Here is a 20662-nt window from a genome sequence, read left to right as displayed (position 1 = left end):
TTCAGCAGCCATACATGCCCAGGCCATAACACCCCCACCACCTTGTTTCACAGATGAGGTGGTATGCTTTGGATCTTGGGCAGTTCCTTCTCTCCTCCATACTTTGCTATTGCCATCACTCTGATATGTTAACCTTCGTCTCATCTGTCCACAATACCTTTTTCCAGAACTGTGGTTGCTCTTTTAAGTTCTTCTTGGCAAACTGTAACCTGGCCATCCTATTTTTGCGGCTAACCAGTGGTTTGCATCTTGCAGTGTAGCCTCTGTATTTCTGTTCATGAATTCTTCTGCAGACAGTGGCCATTGACAAATCCACACCTAAATCCTGAAGAGTGTTTCTGATCTGTCGGACAGGTGTTTGGGTTTTTTTCTTTATTATAGGGAGAATTCTTCTGTCATCAGCTGTGGATGTCTCCCTTGTCCTGCCAGTCCATTTGTGATTAGTAAGCTCACCAGTGCTCTTTTTCTTCTTAATGATGTTCCAAACATTATGGAGGGCATTGTATATGGATGTAATAAAAATGAACAGCAGATGCTGTGTTTATACTAAAGATAGACACAAAATGCTGGAGTAACTCAGCGGGTCAGGTAGCATCTCTCGAGAAAATAGATAGGTGACATTTCAGGTCAGGACCCTTCTTCCGACTCATCGCAAACAATTCAGACAACCATATGGATACTATGACTATACAGGCAGAGTAGAAGTTCCCCATCTAGAATATTCAACAATCCTTTATCACTGATCCAGCCCAATCATATTAATTCTTGTCTTCCTGCCAGCTTAGCACTCATGATCTCATCTGACATGTTCAATCATGCAAGGTCACAGATATTTTAAACCTCCAATCTTGTACCCATTCAGTATTTATTTAGTTCCATCTGAAAATGTGACTTGATGTCAATAAACCTTTTTTCTGAGGTCTCTTTTCTTTGACGTGTTAAAAAAGTGAAAGGCTTACTTTAGCACATAGTCTTACATGATCTTATTAGGGTTAACTATTTGTCAGTGCCTGGGGGTTAAGCCACAAATTCTGCATTCATATGCATCATCTACATTTCTTAGCATTTTAAAGTATTTCAAAAAAGTCACTCATCCATTTTACTACCTAGCTTAATTGTTTCAATTCCCAATTTTCTCCCTCCACCCTCCAAAACTGGAGCTTATCCAAAAGCCTGCGTTGTGTAACCAATATATTAGCTTAGTCTTCATTGGCTCCTGGTTTACTAAAGTATTTATTTTTATAAATCCAATCCTTGTGTTCAGCTTTGCCACTTCCTATCTTTGAAGAGCAATACCTATGGACACCCTGTCTGTAAATAGCGTTGACTATTGTGCATTCCAATTCCTTTCCCCTGACAATTGAGGGACATTTCTTCAGGTGCCCAGACAATCAGCTTGGAAATTATTTCACAAAGTCTGTTTCTCTCTTTCAATATACTTTTTATACTATTAAAATTTACTTCTTCCTTAGAACTTTTTATCTCTGCCCTAATATTTTCTTTTAATTGGCGTCAGTGTTTAAAGTATTTTAGGAAGGTTATTATATAAATACAAATTATTGTTTTCAAAGAGGCTTGAACATCCTGATGTGTGTGCTCAATCATTGGGCAGAAACAATATATTAGTGAGTTAAATGCTGTGTTCCAAAGTAATCCAAAGTTATCCTTCTCAAATAAATTAATGTATTTTGGAGAGCAATGTACCAAAAGCGATTTATCATTTGAGATTATTGGTAACTTATTTTTACAATAAAGAAATATTTTTCCATCATTAATGTAATGCAAACATGATAGAAATCTGAAGTTCCTTTCCTGTCTGACCTACGCATGATTCCAAATTGACAAATACATTGACGACTCTTACCCATCTACTCGCAAACTACTACAACAAAACAGAATAAGAAAAAAATTACACAAACCAGATAACATTGAAGTAGACACCATATTTGGAACAACATCCAATCGACCATGCAAATTCAATAGTCCGTGATACCCTCCTGAAGAAGTAGATAGCATCTTGGTTTGTTATTGCATCAGAAAGATGGCAGCTGTGCAAGACTCCATAAGAGATGTTAGCCTGGAACTTTCTCATCTGTAGTGCACTTGAGCCATAACTGGGTGCCGCAGATGTGTTAGGGGAGGGCTGCCAACCAAACCTATTACTGACATTTTTTGAATCTGAAGACCACTTATTGAAGTAATTGGTACCCATTTCAGAAATTAATATAATCTATTGATAATATATATTCCAACTTCCCTTGTAAGAAAGTACTCTAATTCACAATAACAGTTTAAAATAATTTGTGCAATTTACTTTTCCATAGGAATAATGAGTGGAAGAGATCTTAGAATGTTCATCACAAATCACAGAGCAGAAGATGCAGGTAATGTAAAATACATCTTTCTTCCTGCAGCTGGTTTATACAATTATCCATCAAATCAAGGCTGTACATCCTGAAAGGGTGCTGAGCTAGGTTATTTTTTGAGAACTTCCCTTGATTTAAAATAATACAATGTTTAATAAAAGACAAATATCAGCTGTTCCATCCATGTGTGTTATCTGATGTCTTCTTCCTGAACTGCAAATGTATGGATCTGATTCAATACAGGATCTCGCTAGTCTTAATTTCCAGATGCTAGTTATACAAATTCACAAATGAACCTGTACAAAAAAATGTCAATGTAACAATGCCTTCAGGAGAAGCAATGTGGTAAAATAAATCTTGGAAGAACTATATAGCCATTTAGAACTAATATGAGGAAAAACCTTTTCACCCAGAGAGTTGTGAATTTGTGGAATTCTCTGCATCAGAAGGCAATGGAGGCCGACTCACTGGATGCATTCAAAAGAGAGTTAGATAGAGCTCTTAGGGCTAGCGGAATCAAGGGATATGGGGAGAAGACAGGAAAGGGGTACTGATTGTGGATGATCAGCCATAATCACATTGAATGGCGGTGCTGGCTCAACGGGCCAAATGGCCTACCCCTGCTCCCATTTTCTATGTAAGACAGAAATAAGTGTGAAAAAGTTTTTAACAAATCGGAAGGTGATTAGTTCACAACTTTAATGTTTTCATGTGAAAGTCTAAAGGATGGACTGTTTTGTGGTATGGGTAGCATGCTGCTGTGCTCCACCAACTAAAGGTCTCAGGTTTTAATTTCAGCATGTTTAGAGTTAGATTATCTTGGATAGGCTTATCGCTGTTGGCTTTTAGCAAAGCAAAAACACTTTGAATCCTTGCTCCTAATAGCTACACAGCATCTCAGCAGGAAACATTTTGTGGTTTCAAAAAGCTATTGAAATTCTGTGGTTAATCTCCTAAAATAACTGCATTTTATTTTAAGCAACTTATTTTTAAACTTTGGAAAACTTTAGTGATGATTTGATGAGATGAAAATGTTATTAAATATCAAGTGAATAAAATGGCAAATGAAATTCATGGATACCCAGACATTCTACAGTGACCATTTGTTTAAAACAAAAATCATTATTTCATATTCTTTCCAAATCTAAGGTAAACTACAATAAAATTGAAATTCTAATAGCCTAGTATCAATAATGTATGCTTCAACATCCTTTAAATCAATATATTTCCCAATGTCTAAGATAAACTACTTTTCAGCTTCATCTTGAATAATTTGACTTCTCATTGACAATGTGCACTAGAGCGATGCACAATCCAAACAGAAAAAATAGTTAATGAAGATTATATCGGATGTATATGAACATCTTGCAGGGAACAGATCAATAATGAGCACAATTAGCCAACAATGTAACTTTTATATTGACTGTACCTTTGAGGTGCTCTTTAGAATTTTAACATTAATTTATAAAAATAATTATCCTGATATTTGATGTTTGGGTTCTGGTATTTTCATATTTTACTTTAATTCAGTATGAATTACAGATGCATGAAACAAAAATAATTATGTATATAATGTCATTGTCAAGGGCAAGTGGCTAGTGGCTATGTAATTTTGGTCTGAATACAAAATATGTTTTGAACAATGTGTTAAAATATTTGTTTTCTATTTGTTAGAAAGAAGACTTTATAATTTTCAGTTGGACCAAATAAAATTCCAAAATACAGATTCAGAATTTATCCTGTAATATAAATAGGATAACATATTTAACGTTTGGTAAGATAGGGTAGAACTAGATAATATGGAAACAGTAAAGCAACAAATAAATAATCTAAATTATATCAGTCAAGGTTGAATATTACTGTGAAGGACGTAAGATCTCACAATAACTGGTGACTTTATTATGTTTCATTTTCTTGTGCACTTGGTTTTCCTTTGCATATCTAGGAATGTATTGTGAAACATTTTCTGCTTCTATAATTTTCCATTAGAGAAACTGGTTATAAGAATAAAAAATGGTGTTGGAAGTCAGACGTATAAACCAATTGACTATCAACAACTTCAAGCACTTGCTGAAGCTAAAAGGATGGCATGTCTTGACACTGATCGCAAGGTAAATCAATTCCGAACAAACCCGTTAACAAAAATTTCCACACGGCTAAATTTTGTCCAAAGATAAATAACCATGTATTCTCAAAAGCTTTGTCTTTTTGTTTATTTCCTTCTATGAAATGTTCACATTTTAGTATAGTTTACTAAAAAATAATAGATTATTCATTTGACTGTAATAGAGACTATCTCTGGCCACTTGCATGTCTATACACATTTATTTAGAGGGAGCAGGTTGACAAATTGTTCCTTGCTGCTGTGAACATTTGAATAATACTGGATCAAGAGATAAGGACACATGCAGGAGAAAAATAAATTGCATACCAGTTATAAAAATCTTAATTTCACTATTGAGACAACAACGATATTATTTGAATATTGGAAACATCAATCCTATATAATTTCCAAATATTAGAAGGTAATTTTGTTGAAAGTAATACTAAATAACTTTAAAAAGTAGAGACAAGAAACTGCAGATGCTGGTTTATAAAAAAACACATTGTGCTGGAATAACAGAGGGTCAGGCAGCATCTCTGGGTGACATTTGGGCCAGGACCCTACTAGAGAGCTTATTCTTAATTGTTGTTAACGGTGGATGCGATCTCGCTGGCCCTCCACTCCGCACTGGACCACTTGGACAACAAAAACTCATATGTCAGGCTGTTATTCATTGATTACAGCTCGGCATTTAACACAATCATCCCCTCCAAACTGGTTACCAAACTCGCAGAACTGGGTCTCTGCGCATCTCTCTGCGCATCCCTCTGCAACTGGATCCTCGACTTCCTCGTCCACAGACCACAGTCTGTTCGTATTGGTGGAAATGTGTCAGCCTCAATAACAATCAGCACGGGAGCACCTCAAGGCTGCGTGCTCAGCCCCCTGCTGTACTCACTCTATACCCATGACTGCGTAGCGAACCACAGTGCGAACTCCATCATCAAGTTCGCTGACGACACCACTATTGTGGGGCGTATCACTGATGGGGATGAGTCAGAGTACAGAAGAGAGATCGAGCAACTGTCCATATGGTGCCAGCGCAATAACCTGGCCCTGAACACCAGCAAAACCAAGGAACTGATTGTGGACTTTGGAAGGAGTAGGAGGGGGACCCACAGCCCCATTTATATCAACGGGTCGATGGTTGAAAGGGTCAAGAACTTCAAATTCCTGGGGGTGCACATCTCTGAAGATCTTTCCTGGTCCGAGAACACTAACGCAATTATCAAAAAAGCTCATCAGCGCCTCTACTTCCTGAGAAGATTACGGAGAGTCGGATTGTCAAGGAAGACTCTCTCTAACTTCTACAGCTGCACAGTCGAGAGCATGCTGACCGGTTGCATCGTGGCTTGGTTCGGAAATTTGAGCGCCCTGGAGAGGAAAAGACTACAAAAAGTAGTAAACACTGCCCAGTCCATCATCGGCTCTGACCTTCCTTCCATCGAGGGGATTTATCGCAGTCGCTGCCTCAAAAAGGCTGGCAGTATCATCAAAGACCCACACCATCCTGGCCACACACTCATCTCCCTGCTCGGACAAAACCCTGATTATTAGCAACCACTTTCTGTTATTTGCACTACCAGTTTATTTATTCATGTGTGTATATATTTATATCATGGTATATGGACACATTTATCTGTTTTGTAGTAAATGCCTACTATTTTCTGTGTGCTTAAGCAAAGCAAGAATTTCATTGTCCTATACAGGGACACATGACAATAAACTCACTTGAACTTGACTAGACCGGGTAGATGCACGATGGCCAGTAGGGGAATCGAGGACTAGAGGACATAGGTTCAAGGTGAAGGGGAAAAGATTTAAGATTTAATAGGAATCCGAGGGGTAACTTTTTCACACAAAAGGTGGTGGGTGTTTGGAACAAGCTGCCAGTGGAGGTAGTTGAGTCTGGGACTATCCCATCGTTTAAGAAACAGTTAGACAGGTACATGGATAGGACAGGTTTGGAGGCAAGTGGGACTAGGGTAGCTGGGACATTGTTGGCTGGTGTGGGCGAGTTGGGCCGAAGGGCCTGTTTCCACACTGTATCATTCTATGACTCTACAACTCTAAGTTTGCAGATAACACTAAAATAGCTGGTATCGTAGACAGTGAAGCAAGAATTGCAGTTCGATCTTGATCAGCTGGGCAAGGGGGCAAAATAGAATGGCAAAATAAATTCAATGCAGATGAGTGTGAGGTGTTGTATTTTGGGAAGTCAAACGAGGTTAGGGCTTTCACAGTGAACATGCGGGGCCCTGAGAAGTGTTGTAGAACAGAATTTAGCTAGAAGCTAGAATTTAGAAGATTGAGGGGGGATCTTATAGAAACTTACAAAATTCTTAAGGGGTTGGACAGGCTAGATGTAGGAAGATTGTTCCCGATGTTGGGGACGTCCAGAACAAGTGGTCACAGTTTAAGGATAAGGGGGAAATCTTTTAGGACCGATATGAGAAAAACATTTTTCACACAAAGAGTGGTGAATCTCTGGAATTCTCTGCCACAGAAGGTAGTTGAGGCCAGTTCATTGGCTATATTTAAGAGGGAGTTAGATGTGGCCCTTGTGGCTAAAGGTATCAGGGGGTATGGAGAGAAGGCAGGTACAGGATACTGAGTTGGATGATCAGCCATGATCATATTGAATGGCGGTGCAGGCTCGAAGGGCTGAATGGCCTACTCCTGCACCTATTTTCTATGTTTCTATGAAGGATATAGAAGTACAAGTACATAGTTTCCTGAAAGTGGAGTCACTGGCGGAGAGGGTTGTGAACTAGCTTTTGCCACATTGCCCTTCATCAGTGAAGGCATCTATATATTTATAAAACTCTAATCTTGTATGTATGTGTGCATCTTGTATGTATGTGTGTATGTTTTTTTTTGTAGTGGTAGCGCTGACACTTTTCCACATTCTTACTCATATTTTTCCCTTCAGATTTCATGCTATATTTCACGTTATTGATGATTAATTTGGAAAAAAAGCCAAAATGGCTTCTGAGAGAGTCTTCCAGCAGCTTCCAGTGATGATGTCACATGCCATCTCACAGTCCACCAATCACAATCGGCTCTCATTTACACAAGCTGCGACAATGACATCACAATGGGATGTTGGCAATGGTAACAGCAGCAGCTTGAAGAAGAGGTTGCCAACGGTAACGGCAGCAGAAGCTTGGAGGAGAATTCTGTGTGCCGCCATCGATGGAGAGAGAGAGAGAGAGAGAGAGAGAGAGGGAGAGAGAGAGAGAGAGAGAGAGAAAGAAAGAGAGAGAGAGAGAGAGAAAGTTGGGGGAACTGGTGAGTGGTGGAAACGGGTTGCGTTAGGGGAATTTTTGAGTGGTGGAATATTACGTTGGGGGTTGCCAACGGTAACGGCAGCAGCAGCAGCTTGAAAGAGAATGCTGCGTGCCATCATCTTCAGTACGACTGGGCCGCACTAGGGGGGGAGGGAGTGTGTGTGGGCGGGGAGTGTATGATGGAGGAGGGGTCAAGTCAAAAGTCGAGTCTATTCATTGACTCAAAGATTGATTGGCGTTTTACAAAAAAAAATTCCAGCACTCTCCTCCGACGCTGCCCACAACCCCCCTCCCTCACACGTCGAGTCCACGCTGCCTGCCCCCCCCCCACACCCCCCACCACCGCCCCTCCCCCCCCTCTCACTTAAAGCTATTACGATCACTGTTCCCTGGAGGTTCACTGAGTAGCAGGTTATTAATAAACCATTCCTCATATATAATATCCTCATATGGATATCAAATAGCCTGTCTCACTTTGGTTCCTTAACATACTAAACTTAAAAATCCTATCTTATGTATTCTATGAATTATTGCTAACTTAGTTTGCCTCAGACCATATATAGATGAAAATCCCCTCTGGGTATTGTATTATCCGTGTTACCCTTCACCTAACATGTTCATGTCTTTTTGTAGATTCTTTGTTTTCATTCACAATTCATTTTCTCATCTATCTTTGTTATTGGCAAATTTGGATACATTACTTTGATCCTTTGTTTAAATCATTAATCTAGATTATAAGTAGCTGAGACCTTGAAATGAACTCTTAAATATCTCAGTTGCTAAAGCTTGTCAAAGTTATAAAGACCTATTTAAGAAACATAAGAGGCTGCAGGTGCTGGAATCCTGTGCAAAAAACAAATTGATGTAGGAACTTAGTGTGTCAGACAGCCACTGTGGAAGGATCTGTGAAGGATCTGCCTCTACCACAACGCCAGGCATCCACCACTCTCTCTGTAAAAACTCTTGCCCTTCACATCTCATACCTCTCTCATCTTAAAGCTATTCCCTCTAGTCTGACATTTCCACCCTGGGAGAAAGGTTCTGACTGTCTCCCCTACCTATGCCTCTCATAATTTTACATACTTTCACCTTTTTTATATATATTTTTTAATAAACATTTATTCATATTGTTCATTGTAAATTACTTGAGGATTGTGGGCAGGAGGAACTATACAATACTAGACTAAGTGGGACCCGTTGGGTCCCATGTTCACACGGGAGGGCTGGTCCCCCAACGCAATATTCCACCTCTCCACCAATTCCAATGTTGGTGGCCAGTGGGGAGGGCTTTCTGGAGCGCTAGTATGGGTATTGTGGGCTGAAGGGACTGGTTTCCAGAGGGCTAGTTTGGACATTGTGGGCCAAATGGATTCTTGGGGTGACAGCTCAGTCACTCAAGCCTGATGTGCTGGCAGCTCATTCAAAGCTAGTGGGCGAGCAGTTGACTCACGGCTATTCCTTGAAATTTCATTTCAAGCAGGGTGCAAGGCCACCAAATTCAAGTGTAGTTTCATACCACTTCAAGCAGGGTGCAGGGCCACAAAACTCAAGTGCAGTTTCATACCATTTCATGCTGGGTGCAAGGCCACCAAATTCAAATGCAGTTTCATACCATTTCATGCAGGGTGCAAGGCCACCAAATTCAAATGCAGTTTCATACCATTTCATGCAGGGTGCAAGGCCACCACATTCAAATGCAGTTTCATACCATTTCAAGCAGGGTGAAACCACCATAAAACCACACAAAACGCCACATATACACCACACTCACAGTTCAGTAGACATTCAGTGTGTTCAGTTGATTCACAGCTCAGACAGTCATGACTTCTCCCTCCCCCATCTTGCAGAGACTGAGCCACACCCACACTTCCGGGTTTTATAATCCCTCCCCCCTCCCACTGGAAGGGGCGTGGCTTTCATGCAGTGATTGACATTCTCGACATTTTTTTAAACACTAATAACAATTTTATTTTTCATTGATGGGAAGAATCCTCTGCACCGGATGAGCGGAGGGGGACTGAGTAAGATGGCCAAAAAGCACAGCCGTAAGTAGTAGCGTTTTATCTAAAATCAATATACAGTGCAAACAGGAAGTTGTCAAATTACCACCACCAACAACCATTTGCAGTGCAGCATTTGAAAGCAGTTACCCACCACCAACAACCATTTGCAGTGCAGCATTTTAAAGCAACCACATTTTCATTTTCAAACCACATTAAGGGCACTCACCGTTGAGTAGACATGTGTTCAGTGTTATTCACAGCTCAGAGAGACGTGACCCTGTCACTTCCTCCATCTTGCAGAGACTGAGCGAGGCACAACATTTCCAGGTTTTATAGTCCCTCCCCCTCCCACCAGAAGGGGCAGCAGAGAGAATGTCAACATTTTTTAAACATTAATAACTCTTTTATTTTTCATCGATGGGAAAAATCCTCTTGTCCTGCGCAGCGGAGGGGGACTGAGTAAGATGGCCAAAAATCACAGCCATAAGTGGTAGCGTTTTTTCAAAAATCATGAAACAGAAAAACAGGAAGTGGTGAAGATCTTACTTTTAGTAATATAAGATTAATGTAATAGCCTTTAATCTGTCTACTTCCTATACTACTAGAGGTTGATTGAGTATAGATGAAATGGGTAACCCACCTATTCTTAAGGAACTGGATAGTTCAGCAGGTACTAGCTTATCACAGGATAAAAGTACTATCATAACATTTAAAGGATATTTGGACAGGACTGGATAGGTTAGAGACTTGTGGACCAAGCGCGTGTGTGGGACCGGTGTGGGTGGGGCATGTTAGTCGGCGAGGGCAAGTTGGGCTGAAGGGTCTGTTTCCACGTTGTTTGACTCTAAGAGTGGGGCTAACAAGCCACGATCACTGCACGATCTCCATGAACATTTTTTGGCAAACTATGGGTTACCATTAGAATTATTAATTTTGATCTGTAGAAACTAGAGAAGAACTATGTAAAAAGAATGATGTGCATTTATAACCTTGGACCAATTGGAACTATCAGTCTGGTCAGTTTGCATTGTTAACTAATTCAATTATATACTCACTCAAATAGCTTTATCAAATAGGAGGCTCCACGTGTACATTTTTATAAATCACATTTGGTCACTCTGTAATTATTCTTTATTCTGGATTATTTATCTGGCAACCAATATTAAGTTCACTGTTTATATTTTTCTGTTTTTCATGATTTCACGTGTTCTTTTGTGGAATCCCTTTTGCATAAATATGTCATATAAATATGCAATGTTGGCCAGTTTTGCCAGTTTATTCGTAAACTCGTAATTTGTTTTAGAGATTATTTATCTCTTACTATTTAGTACAAATTCAGAACTTTATACTAATTCTCCTATAGACTCTATTCCCATCCCAGTCTTCCTTTTTTAATTGGAGCCTGTAAAATGAGCATTTTTTCATGTCCCCAGATAATATCCCCATTTACTGATTTATTTTTCCTCTCGAGTTGTCTAAATGATGTGCTTAAATGTTGTCACCCTCAAAAATGCTGCTGACATAGTATCTGTTCCTTTGAATATATTCTTGAGAATAATTTCCAAATTCATTAGCTTTTACTTCCAACCTGCACTTGGTTAATAACTTCCAAAGCTGTCCAGGAAGTCTTGAAATTGTTTTCCAAATTCAGCAATATTAAAAAAGTGATTGAAGTAAATGTCCATTTTGTATCATTATAATATTGTATCATTGAAATATTTTTCCACCTAAATACTGAAACTTACTTATTTATTTTTTATATTCTCCCTAATCTTAATCTCATTATCAATCTAGATTCTTTATTCCTTTGCTGATTGCAGCTGTGGTTTTTGCTAAAACCACTATTTCTATCTCTAATCCACATACAGGGTTCCTCATTGGCTTCATTTCTGCCAAATATAATCCGCTTTGTTTTTGACGAGCTGTATTTATTTTGCAATCCTCTAATTCTGTTTTCAAAATGTGATTCATATACCTATATGCAATTCTGTGGTTTTGCTCCATTGAAGCACTTTCAGGGATCTATTTCCTTCTCCAGAGGTGCATGCACATAATCCAGCCTAAGCTTTGAGAGCAATGCTGAAAAGTTATTGCAGTGTTGGTTTAGGTATATTATTGTCACACGTACCGAGTGAAAATCTTTTGTTTGCGTGCTACCCAATCAAATCAGATAATATTGTACATGAATACAATCAAACCATACACAAAAGGTAGAGCAAATAAAAATATATCAGAGTGCAGAGTGATAGATTTACAAGTAGAAAACAATTTATAAGAGTAGGGCAATTGTATCGGATGATAGTAGATCCTCTTTTGAGACCAAAAAAGTCTTGTGACAGTTTTCAAAGATGTGCAGGGAAGTTCTCTTAGTTTCCAGACTAACATTTATAGAAGACTAAAACCAAGTTATGTATCTTGTCACTGTTATGAATATTTAATTTATGCAAATTTGTAGCTGTCTGATCCTGCAATAATTCTACAATTCAAAATAAATTTTTGGCTGAGAAGAATCTTGAAGTTATTATTTGAGAATAATTTGAAGTTATGAAGATCCTCTTTGTTTTACCGTTGCATTTGCTAATGCAATCTTGTTTTGGTGTTAGTAACACTGCTCCTCTTTGTAGCTCATTCTGGTTGTTGAAGTTCTGGTTGAAGTATATTTTTTGGAGCTGCTTTTCTGCTTACTCAAGGAAAATGCGCCTCTATGATAAAACACGTGGAACAAAGATAAGTTAAAATATATCGGATATTTAATGATGCTGTACTCCAGAGTCCCTCAATCAGTTAGGCTACACGAACCTTTGATTTACTTCTCTGAAAGTAAATTGCTCCAAGCTCTAATAGTTGTCAACAATTCATTGTATTTTTCTGATGTATGGAAAGTTTCTCTCCAACTGTGAATGCGAGACTAACCTCCTAGATAATCCAGCACACAAAGACTTCATTATATTTGGAATCACTTGATTGTCAAAGCAAATACAAAAAGGAATTTTGTTTTTATCAAAAGACTCATTTAAATACGTAGATTAAAGGTGTGTCACTGTGTTCTCAATATGTTGCCAAATCATAGTGTTGATACATCTAAAATACTACCAGCTGAAATATAAAATAATAACTGAAGTCGTGCTTTGTTGTGGCTCAAAAGTTGAGTCTCCCTGGATCACGCTGAACTGTGCATTCAATCCATTAAATAATTCTGTCATCATTGATTGTTATAAACTAAATAAATTCTGACAGCTGCCATACTAGTGGGCATAAGTGTGTATGATTCTGACAGCACAACTCCCAGGTTCATGGAGTGAAACCTCTTTCTGAATGTGATGGTGATGGTGTTATAGCAATAGACGAGTGCAGCCAACCAGGCAGACAGTTCAGGCAGATAATTAAGCCAGTTATGGTTTTACTTCCTTGGAGAAATAAATTCTTGCCTTGGTCAAATGTCAGCATCTTACACCAGCATAATGCAACTCCATACTACTGGCTGCTAGATTTAATTGTATGATTGGAAGGAAATAATCTAAAAATATTTAAGACATAGGTGGCACAGTAGCACAGCTATTAGACCTGCTGCCTCACAGTGCCAGAGACACAGGATTGATCCTGATCGCAGGTGCTGAATGTGTGGAGTTTGCACATTCTCCCTGTGGCCGTGTGGGTTTCCTCCGTGTGCACCAGTTTCCTCCCACATTCCAAAGTGCGGATTTGTAGGTAAATTGGCCTCTGTAAATCTCCCCCTAATGTGTAGGAAGTGGATGAGAAAATGGGATAACATAGAACTAATGTGAACGGGGTGATCAGTGGTTGGCATGGACTCAGTAGGGCAAAGGGCCTGTTTCCATGCTCTATCTCTAAACTAAACATGCCAGCCACTGGTAGAGCTATAGGATTATGACATAGAAGCAAAACTAGGCATTTGGTCCTCCAAACCTACTTTGCCATTCATCAACCGTGGTGGATCTTGTACCTCAGTCCCATTTTCCTACACTATCCATTGATTCCCTTTATATCTAGAAATTGAATTCCAAAGATTGATCAGCCTCTGTGTACAGAAATGTTTCCTTATTCCATTCCAATTGTAAATGGCCTACCGCATAGATTTATCAGATACGGTAGACAGGAATATGGTTACAATAAAATCAGAAGCAAGAGATTGAGTGGCCTACTCCTGCTTTTATTTTGTAAGTTTGTAATTTTTTAAAACTTTGTAACCAGGAATATTGAACACCCAATGTCGGCTTGCTTTCAGCTATGTCTCAGTAATGGGCATGTTATATTCTCTTAGGCTCTGTTCGAGCGTTTGATTAAATTGATTTATTAATTATACTCTGTATATAATTATTATATACAAAATTTATCTGTAAAATGTAAATTATCTGTAATTGTTTTTCTCATGTCATATAACTTGAAATATTTCTTGCCTGTAACATTTGCTACAATTGCACATTTAGGTTATAATTATATACCCCTCAGCTGTGATATAATTCTTTGTGATCTAGTTTGTTGTTATTATGGGTCTCTTCTATTATAATAAACTCGCAGATTCTAATGAAATTGACACACACTAATTATTGAATGATCAGTAGTTCAGCATGGAATTAATAGTAAGTCCTAAACTTATGGGTATCCCTCTGTAAATTTGAAACGTACTCCAAGGTTGGACTTATTGAGTTCAGCTGCATAAAATGATTTTGCAGCAATTTTACAGCGTTACAAAAGAGATTCTGTCTTTTGCACAGAAATAGCTAGATGTGTTTTTTTAATTGGTTATCTGGTTTTTTTTGACATTTCAAAATGTACTTTATACGTAAAAATTCTGTAATACAGAACTTTTTCCAAAGAAGTTATAGAGATATACAACATGGAAACTGGCCCTTCAGCCCATCGACTCCACATTAAAAGATACAAAGTGCTGGAGTAACTCAGTGGGTCAGGCAGCATCTCTGGAGAACATGGATAGGGGATTTTTCTCAGGTTAGAACCCTCCTTCAGCCTGATGTTTTCAGGCTGAAGAAGGGTTCCAACCCAAAACATGACCTATCCATATTCTCCAGAGAGACTGCCTGACTTGCTGAGTTACTCCAGCACTTTGTCTCCACTTGTATAAACCAGCCTCTGCAGTAGACACAAAATGCTGGAGTAACTCAGCGGGACAGGCAGCATCTCTGGGAGAAGGAATGGGTGACGTTTCGGGTCGAGACCCTTCTCCTGCCTCTGCAGTTCCTTGTTTCTATGAGTCCACATCAATCCCATTTTTTATTCTCCCCTCACTCTCATCAATTTCCTCCAATAATCTAACACTCAAACTACGTACTAGAATATACTTACAGCGACTAAATAACCTACCTGACTATAGCATGTGGTGGTAACATACAACGTAGTCATACAACGCAGGACAATATGCAAATTCCACATAGACATCACCCAATGTCAGGATTGAACCACAAATATGTCATGTTATTCTTGTTATTTAATGTTAGCATTTTGCTTAAATTACATACTTAAAGCAAATAGTTCATGATGTTTAAACATAGATTTCAACTAATTTGTATGCAATGGTAAGCAGGTGCTAAACTATGGTCTCCCCAAAGGGGCCTGAAGCGGCCGCATCTAGCTTCAGTGTGTCCCTTAGCACAACGTCCTTGGCCTTAGAGCACGCTAAATTACCACGTTCCAAACATTAATGAGCTTCATGCATATCAGAGCGCACCTTTCACTGCATTTGTATGTGTGTATGTCTGTTCCTTGAGCAGCCCTTCCAGCACCGGGTCGGGTCTCAGGCAGCTGTTTGGGATAAACTTTGATAAATAACTCTGCATCTCATCCCAGATCTACCTGTTAAAGATGCATTTGCTAAGGAGCTGGGCACTCTTCTTTCCCTGCAGCCAACCATTTGAAAGTTTGGTGGAGAGGCTCTTCCTCATATGCCTAAATGTAAGCAGGAAGTACTAATCTCATACTTATTCAGGGAGACAAAAAAAAAACAGGCTATAACAAAATTGCACACATATTAGTTAGTGATGCAAAACTAATGTTTATGGAATCATAGTGGAAACATCCAGTTGGCATAGTGCAGAATAAATCTTAGAGTCTTAAAATGTAATGAGAATGGAGATACACATTTAATTCTTTCGCAGTTTACAGCAACACTACAAATGGCTCATTTACATTGTCTGCATCCTTCCATTTTGCAAAACCAATCTAAGCTAGCATAATGCCACAAATAATGCTGAGTGACTATGTGCAGGGATGAATAGATCCTTCCACACATGATTTACCTTTAACAATACATGCATGTCCAACACAAAGATCCATGTCAATTTTCCATTCAACGGCAACATTTTGCAACATTTTTTATGGCCTTTGACTCCATAAATAAAATTTATTGGCACTATAAATATTGACTTAATGAAGCTTTGAAGTTTTCAACAACATATATTCGATAAAATTATTTTGATTAGACTATTTCTTGTCAAATAATGAAGAAAATTAAGACCATAGGTCCTAGGAGCAGAATTAAGCCATTCAGCCCATCGAGTCAGCTCCGCTGAAGTTAATGTGAATTTGCAGGAGTAGGTGGGTGAAAAGGACACTATTTGGTGGAAGCATTATGATGTCACAGGATCTTTAACTTGTGTAACACTGAAACGGATCCTTTGACCAACCTTATACATGCTGTTCTTGTGCCCATCTGCACTAATTCTATTTACCTTACTCTTACCCCTAATTGCCTAACTCCTTTCCCTTCCTTTGTACAATCATCTCCGTTCCCCGTCCCCTATTTCCCTTTTATCCCCCCACTCTTTCCCCACTCCCTTTGTCCCCTTCCACCCATATAACTCCCACCAGCTTTATATTTCACTCTTCTTCTTCTCACTTTATCTGGCACCCTTTTGTCTACTTTTCACCTCTAGCCTTTGTCATTTACTCCACCCATCTGCCAACCAAACCATCCTCATCTGTATTCACCTATCACTTGTCAGGCATTTTCCTGCCCCCACCCCCCTTTTCAAGCTCCCCCTATTCTTTATCCATCTTAAGAAAGGTCCTGACGCAAAACGTCATTGGTCCATTCCTCCACAGATGCTGCCTGACATGCTGCTTGTCCTCCAGCACTTTGTGTTTGCTCTATTTACCAGCCCATTGTGAGAATCCCTGCCCCCAACACCTCTTCAGGCAGTGCATTACAGTAGAGAAATATCCTTCGCGAGGAAGAAAACTTCCTGTCAGATCCCTTCTAAACCTTCTACCTCTCACCTTTAATTCTCGTGGCTTTGACACCCACACATTGGGGGGAAAGGATCTTACTCTCCACTCTATGTACATTTCATGTCCCACTGATTTCCAGGACTCTAATGTTTGTGAGATGAAGTGGGGCTGCTTAAAGGGTGGCCAGCATTCCGAAGAAATATTGAGAGGGAAGGATGTTAGGTTACCCTACATTGCTCCTGTATTGTACCCTTGTGCTCTGAGTACAAAAGATAAAAGTCCAAGAACACGTTGTGATGCTTGGAGATGCTAATGAAAGGTAAATAACACTAAGGTGAAGGATGAAAATTTCCTAGCTTAAATTGGAATTTACTAATTTCCCTGCTATCTTTCCATTTATATTGTTGGATTTACGCCAATGTTTTATCTCTGCTGTCATTAGTATACTTCTAATCTTTTCTGCCTCCTGCAAATGGCTTTGTAAATATTGAATTTAAACACCATTTTTGGCGTACCTTTAATCTGCCTTTTAATGTATACAATGTCCTGCAAAAGGAAGTGGGTGTTAAGGAATATAAACAAAAGGATAAGAAGGATGTTAGCTGGAAGGGGTGGATAGCAGTGGACAGGGATGAGGAGAACAGGAAAGCGAGGGAGAGAAACAAGTCAAAAGAGTGTTTAATTGCCATACGTACTAGCAATGGAACAATGAAATTCTTACTTGCTGCATCTCTGCAAGCCTATTAACGCGACAAACAAAAACATGCCAATCATTATGGACAAGATAATCAGAGATTCAAGGTGAGGGCAAAGTAAATCATGAAGTTGAAGAGGACAGAGAACCACTGATTTCTTGCAGGTTTGCAGGGTTGAAGAAGTTGGTTTAACATGGAAATCCACAAATCTGTCTTCATCGACGGGGCAGTGGTGGAGAGTCCAAGAGAGTCTTGGTGTAGGAACATTGGGAATAGGTTGAAATGAATTACCCACACTTCTGAATGAAAATGTTTGCAAATACTTCAGCCAATAGTTTTTACTCTTGTGCTGGGCTCTGCCTCTGAATCTTGTGAACACATGTGAGAAAGGGAAACAGACTAATTTTGGTAAGTGGAAAAAAGAATGAATGAGAAGGAAAAGGAATTGAAGGAATCAGATAGAATTGGGAATGAGAGAGTGCTAATGTGGGATGGGGGGCGGGGGGGGGGGGGGGGGGGGGGGCGGTGGGGGGTGGGGGGGGGGGGGGTTGGGGAACGAGACTGGGTATAGAATAAGGAAAAGAGGGACAGTAGGAGAGAGAGAGAGATGAGCCATGTTGCAAGATGGCAACACACTCCCTCTTCTCTCCCACTTTCTACATTCTCTCCCTCCCAAAACTCCTTCTATCCTGCAGATGTGCAGAGTGCTCCATCTATCCCTTCAGACCCATCTTTCATTTCACACCCACGACATGGCATTAAGCTCTCCCCAGACTTCAATGCTTGGCCGAGCTTGTGCATTTCTTCAAGGTGAGCCAATAATTGGACTTCGATTCCATTGGCTTCAACTCTAAATAACGGCTTTTGAGGAACTTTATCAACTGTCTTCTGGAAGCCCACATAAATAACATGCAATGACATCCCTGTCCAATGCTTCAGAGATATTCAAATAGGTTTTATTGGACATGACAGATCCTTTGCAAATCAACAACAATTCTTCAAGTCAGAATACTTCAAGTTCTGGCAAACCATTCCAGAACATTGGTTTATCAGACCCAAATGTAATTCTGTCATCGCTTGACATCCTTACACAGATGAAAGGATTACATATTTGAGATGAAAGACAAAAGTCTGTCTTGTTTTTCCTTTTATCCTCTGTCAGTTGTAATGTTCTTGCTGTAAACTGAGATCATAACTGACTGGTAAAACCAGATTTGTTGGTGGATGCAGATTCTAATCATGGGAAATCTAACTTATTTTTTTTAAATGATCAATAATACAGTTTGAAAACATTTTACAAGCAGCAAAGATTAACAAAGAGAAAACAATTATTAAGCAGCATCACCAGGCATGGTGGCAGGAACAATCAAGACTAACCGAAGCTAGGTAAGATTTAGACATGAAATGTTCTTTCCAGATTCATTTGTAATCGAACTTCACAAGCATATTACAATAAACATTTAAATCCGTTAATAAAATACTATGATACTGTGTTACTATGTATTATTTTAAAGTGTACATTCATTCTCTCCCTCATCCTTGAATTCTGAAGTCAAATAGAATCACATTTTGATCAAAATCTATTAGACTACCTAAATGGAATGATCTACATAGGTTAGAAATGTGATGTGAAATATTCTTTCATTAGTACTGTGGTTATTAATTTATTGGTATTGTTGTTTTTTGTATATTGTTTGTGTGTATTGTTTACATGCCTGTTATGCTGCTGCAAATGAGAATTCTATTCTGTTGTCGATAAATATGACAATTAAACACTCTTGACACATGGCTAAAATAGTATAAAATAACACCTCCTAATGGCTTCTCAAGAGATATTTCTTTATTCATCAGTATCACTTCATTCTGATTCAATTTGTTTCTCTTTATAATTTCCAACTTTACCTTCTTGTAGTTTTTGTGAAGAAAAACAAGGCTTCTTCCATGTATGCAGTCATGTTAGTTTTTGGCTGTGGAATCTAGAGGTATATTATTTCAAGATGTTGCTTGGCAATTTGCCAACCAGAGTCATTTGTAAATTGAACCAACGCAGTAGATCTGGGAGTGAGAATTTCTCTCTTTCTCTTCCAGAGTGCTCTGTGTAAAGGTGTGTAACATGTGGAGTAGTTCTAGTGCAGGCTATATGATTCTGTATGATGTACTCTGGAGTTTAATAGTTTATATCCTGCAATATCATGTGCATACCAGAGTGCTCCTTCAACATGTCTTTGTCAACTTGCTTTCAAGGGCACTGAAAATTCTGTTTCGGTTATTTCTTCATTTATATTTTTTATGCCATTTGTCTCTATGCATTAGGCGGGCTCTTATTCAGCTGCTGTCCCCAATGTTGCTTCTTCCTTAATCAATTCAGAGCTCTCATCTTTTCCATTTTAATCAATACTTACCATGGCATGTTGACGTGCAGAACAATGAACTATTTATTTTTATGCAATTAATCTCTTTCCTGTCATCTTAGAAACATAGATACATAGAATATAGGTGCAGGAGGAGGCCATTCGGCCCTTCGAGCCAGCACCACCATTCATTGCGATCATGGCTGATCGTCTCCAATTAATAACCCGTGCCTGCCTTCTCCACATATCCCTTGATTCCACTAGCCCCTAGAGCTCTATCTAACTCACAGTGATTTGGCCTCCACTGCCCTCTGTGGCAGGGAATTCCACAAATTCACAACTCTCTGAGTGAAAAAGTTTTTTCTCACCTCAGTCTTAAATGGCCTCCCCATTATTCTAAGACTGTGGCCCCTGGTTCTGGATTCGCCCAACGTTGGGAACAATTTTCCTGCATTTAGCATGTCCAGTCCTTTTATAATGTTATATGTTTCTATAAGAACCCCCTCATCCTTCTAAACTCCAGTGAACACAAGCCTAGTCTTTTCAATCTTTCCTCATATGACAGTCCCGCCATCCCAGGGATCAATCTCGTGAACCTACGCTGCACTGCCTCAATCACAAGGATGTCCTTCCTCAAATTAGGAGAC

The 20662-nt window shown here is 39.2% G+C and overlaps 1 protein-coding gene across 3 annotated transcripts in view; it reads left to right on the top strand.

The window, feature by feature from the left end:
- The window catches only part of ccdc148 (coiled-coil domain containing 148), a 64411-nt gene that overhangs the window by 3612 nt on the left and 40137 nt on the right, over positions 1-20662 (top strand). Inside the window, exons 2-4 of one of the 3 annotated variants that reach the window (XM_033024090.1) lie at positions 2325-2384; positions 4356-4477; positions 18947-19050. In XM_033024090.1, coding sequence (XP_032879981.1) covers positions 2330-2384; positions 4356-4477; positions 18947-19050 — 281 coding nt within the window. In that variant the 5' untranslated portion in view covers positions 2325-2329. The remainder of the gene's footprint in view (positions 1-2324; positions 2385-4355; positions 4478-18946; positions 19051-20662) is intronic. The other 2 variants (XM_033024091.1, XM_033024093.1) reach the window with 2 other exon arrangements.

This window comes from Amblyraja radiata, chromosome 7 (genome assembly GCF_010909765.2).
Source record: "Amblyraja radiata isolate CabotCenter1 chromosome 7, sAmbRad1.1.pri, whole genome shotgun sequence".
NCBI classification, from domain to species: Eukaryota; Metazoa; Chordata; class Chondrichthyes; order Rajiformes; family Rajidae; genus Amblyraja; species Amblyraja radiata.
Note: the sequence above shows the minus strand (reverse complement) of the source record. Positions and strands in the feature narration are given on the sequence as shown.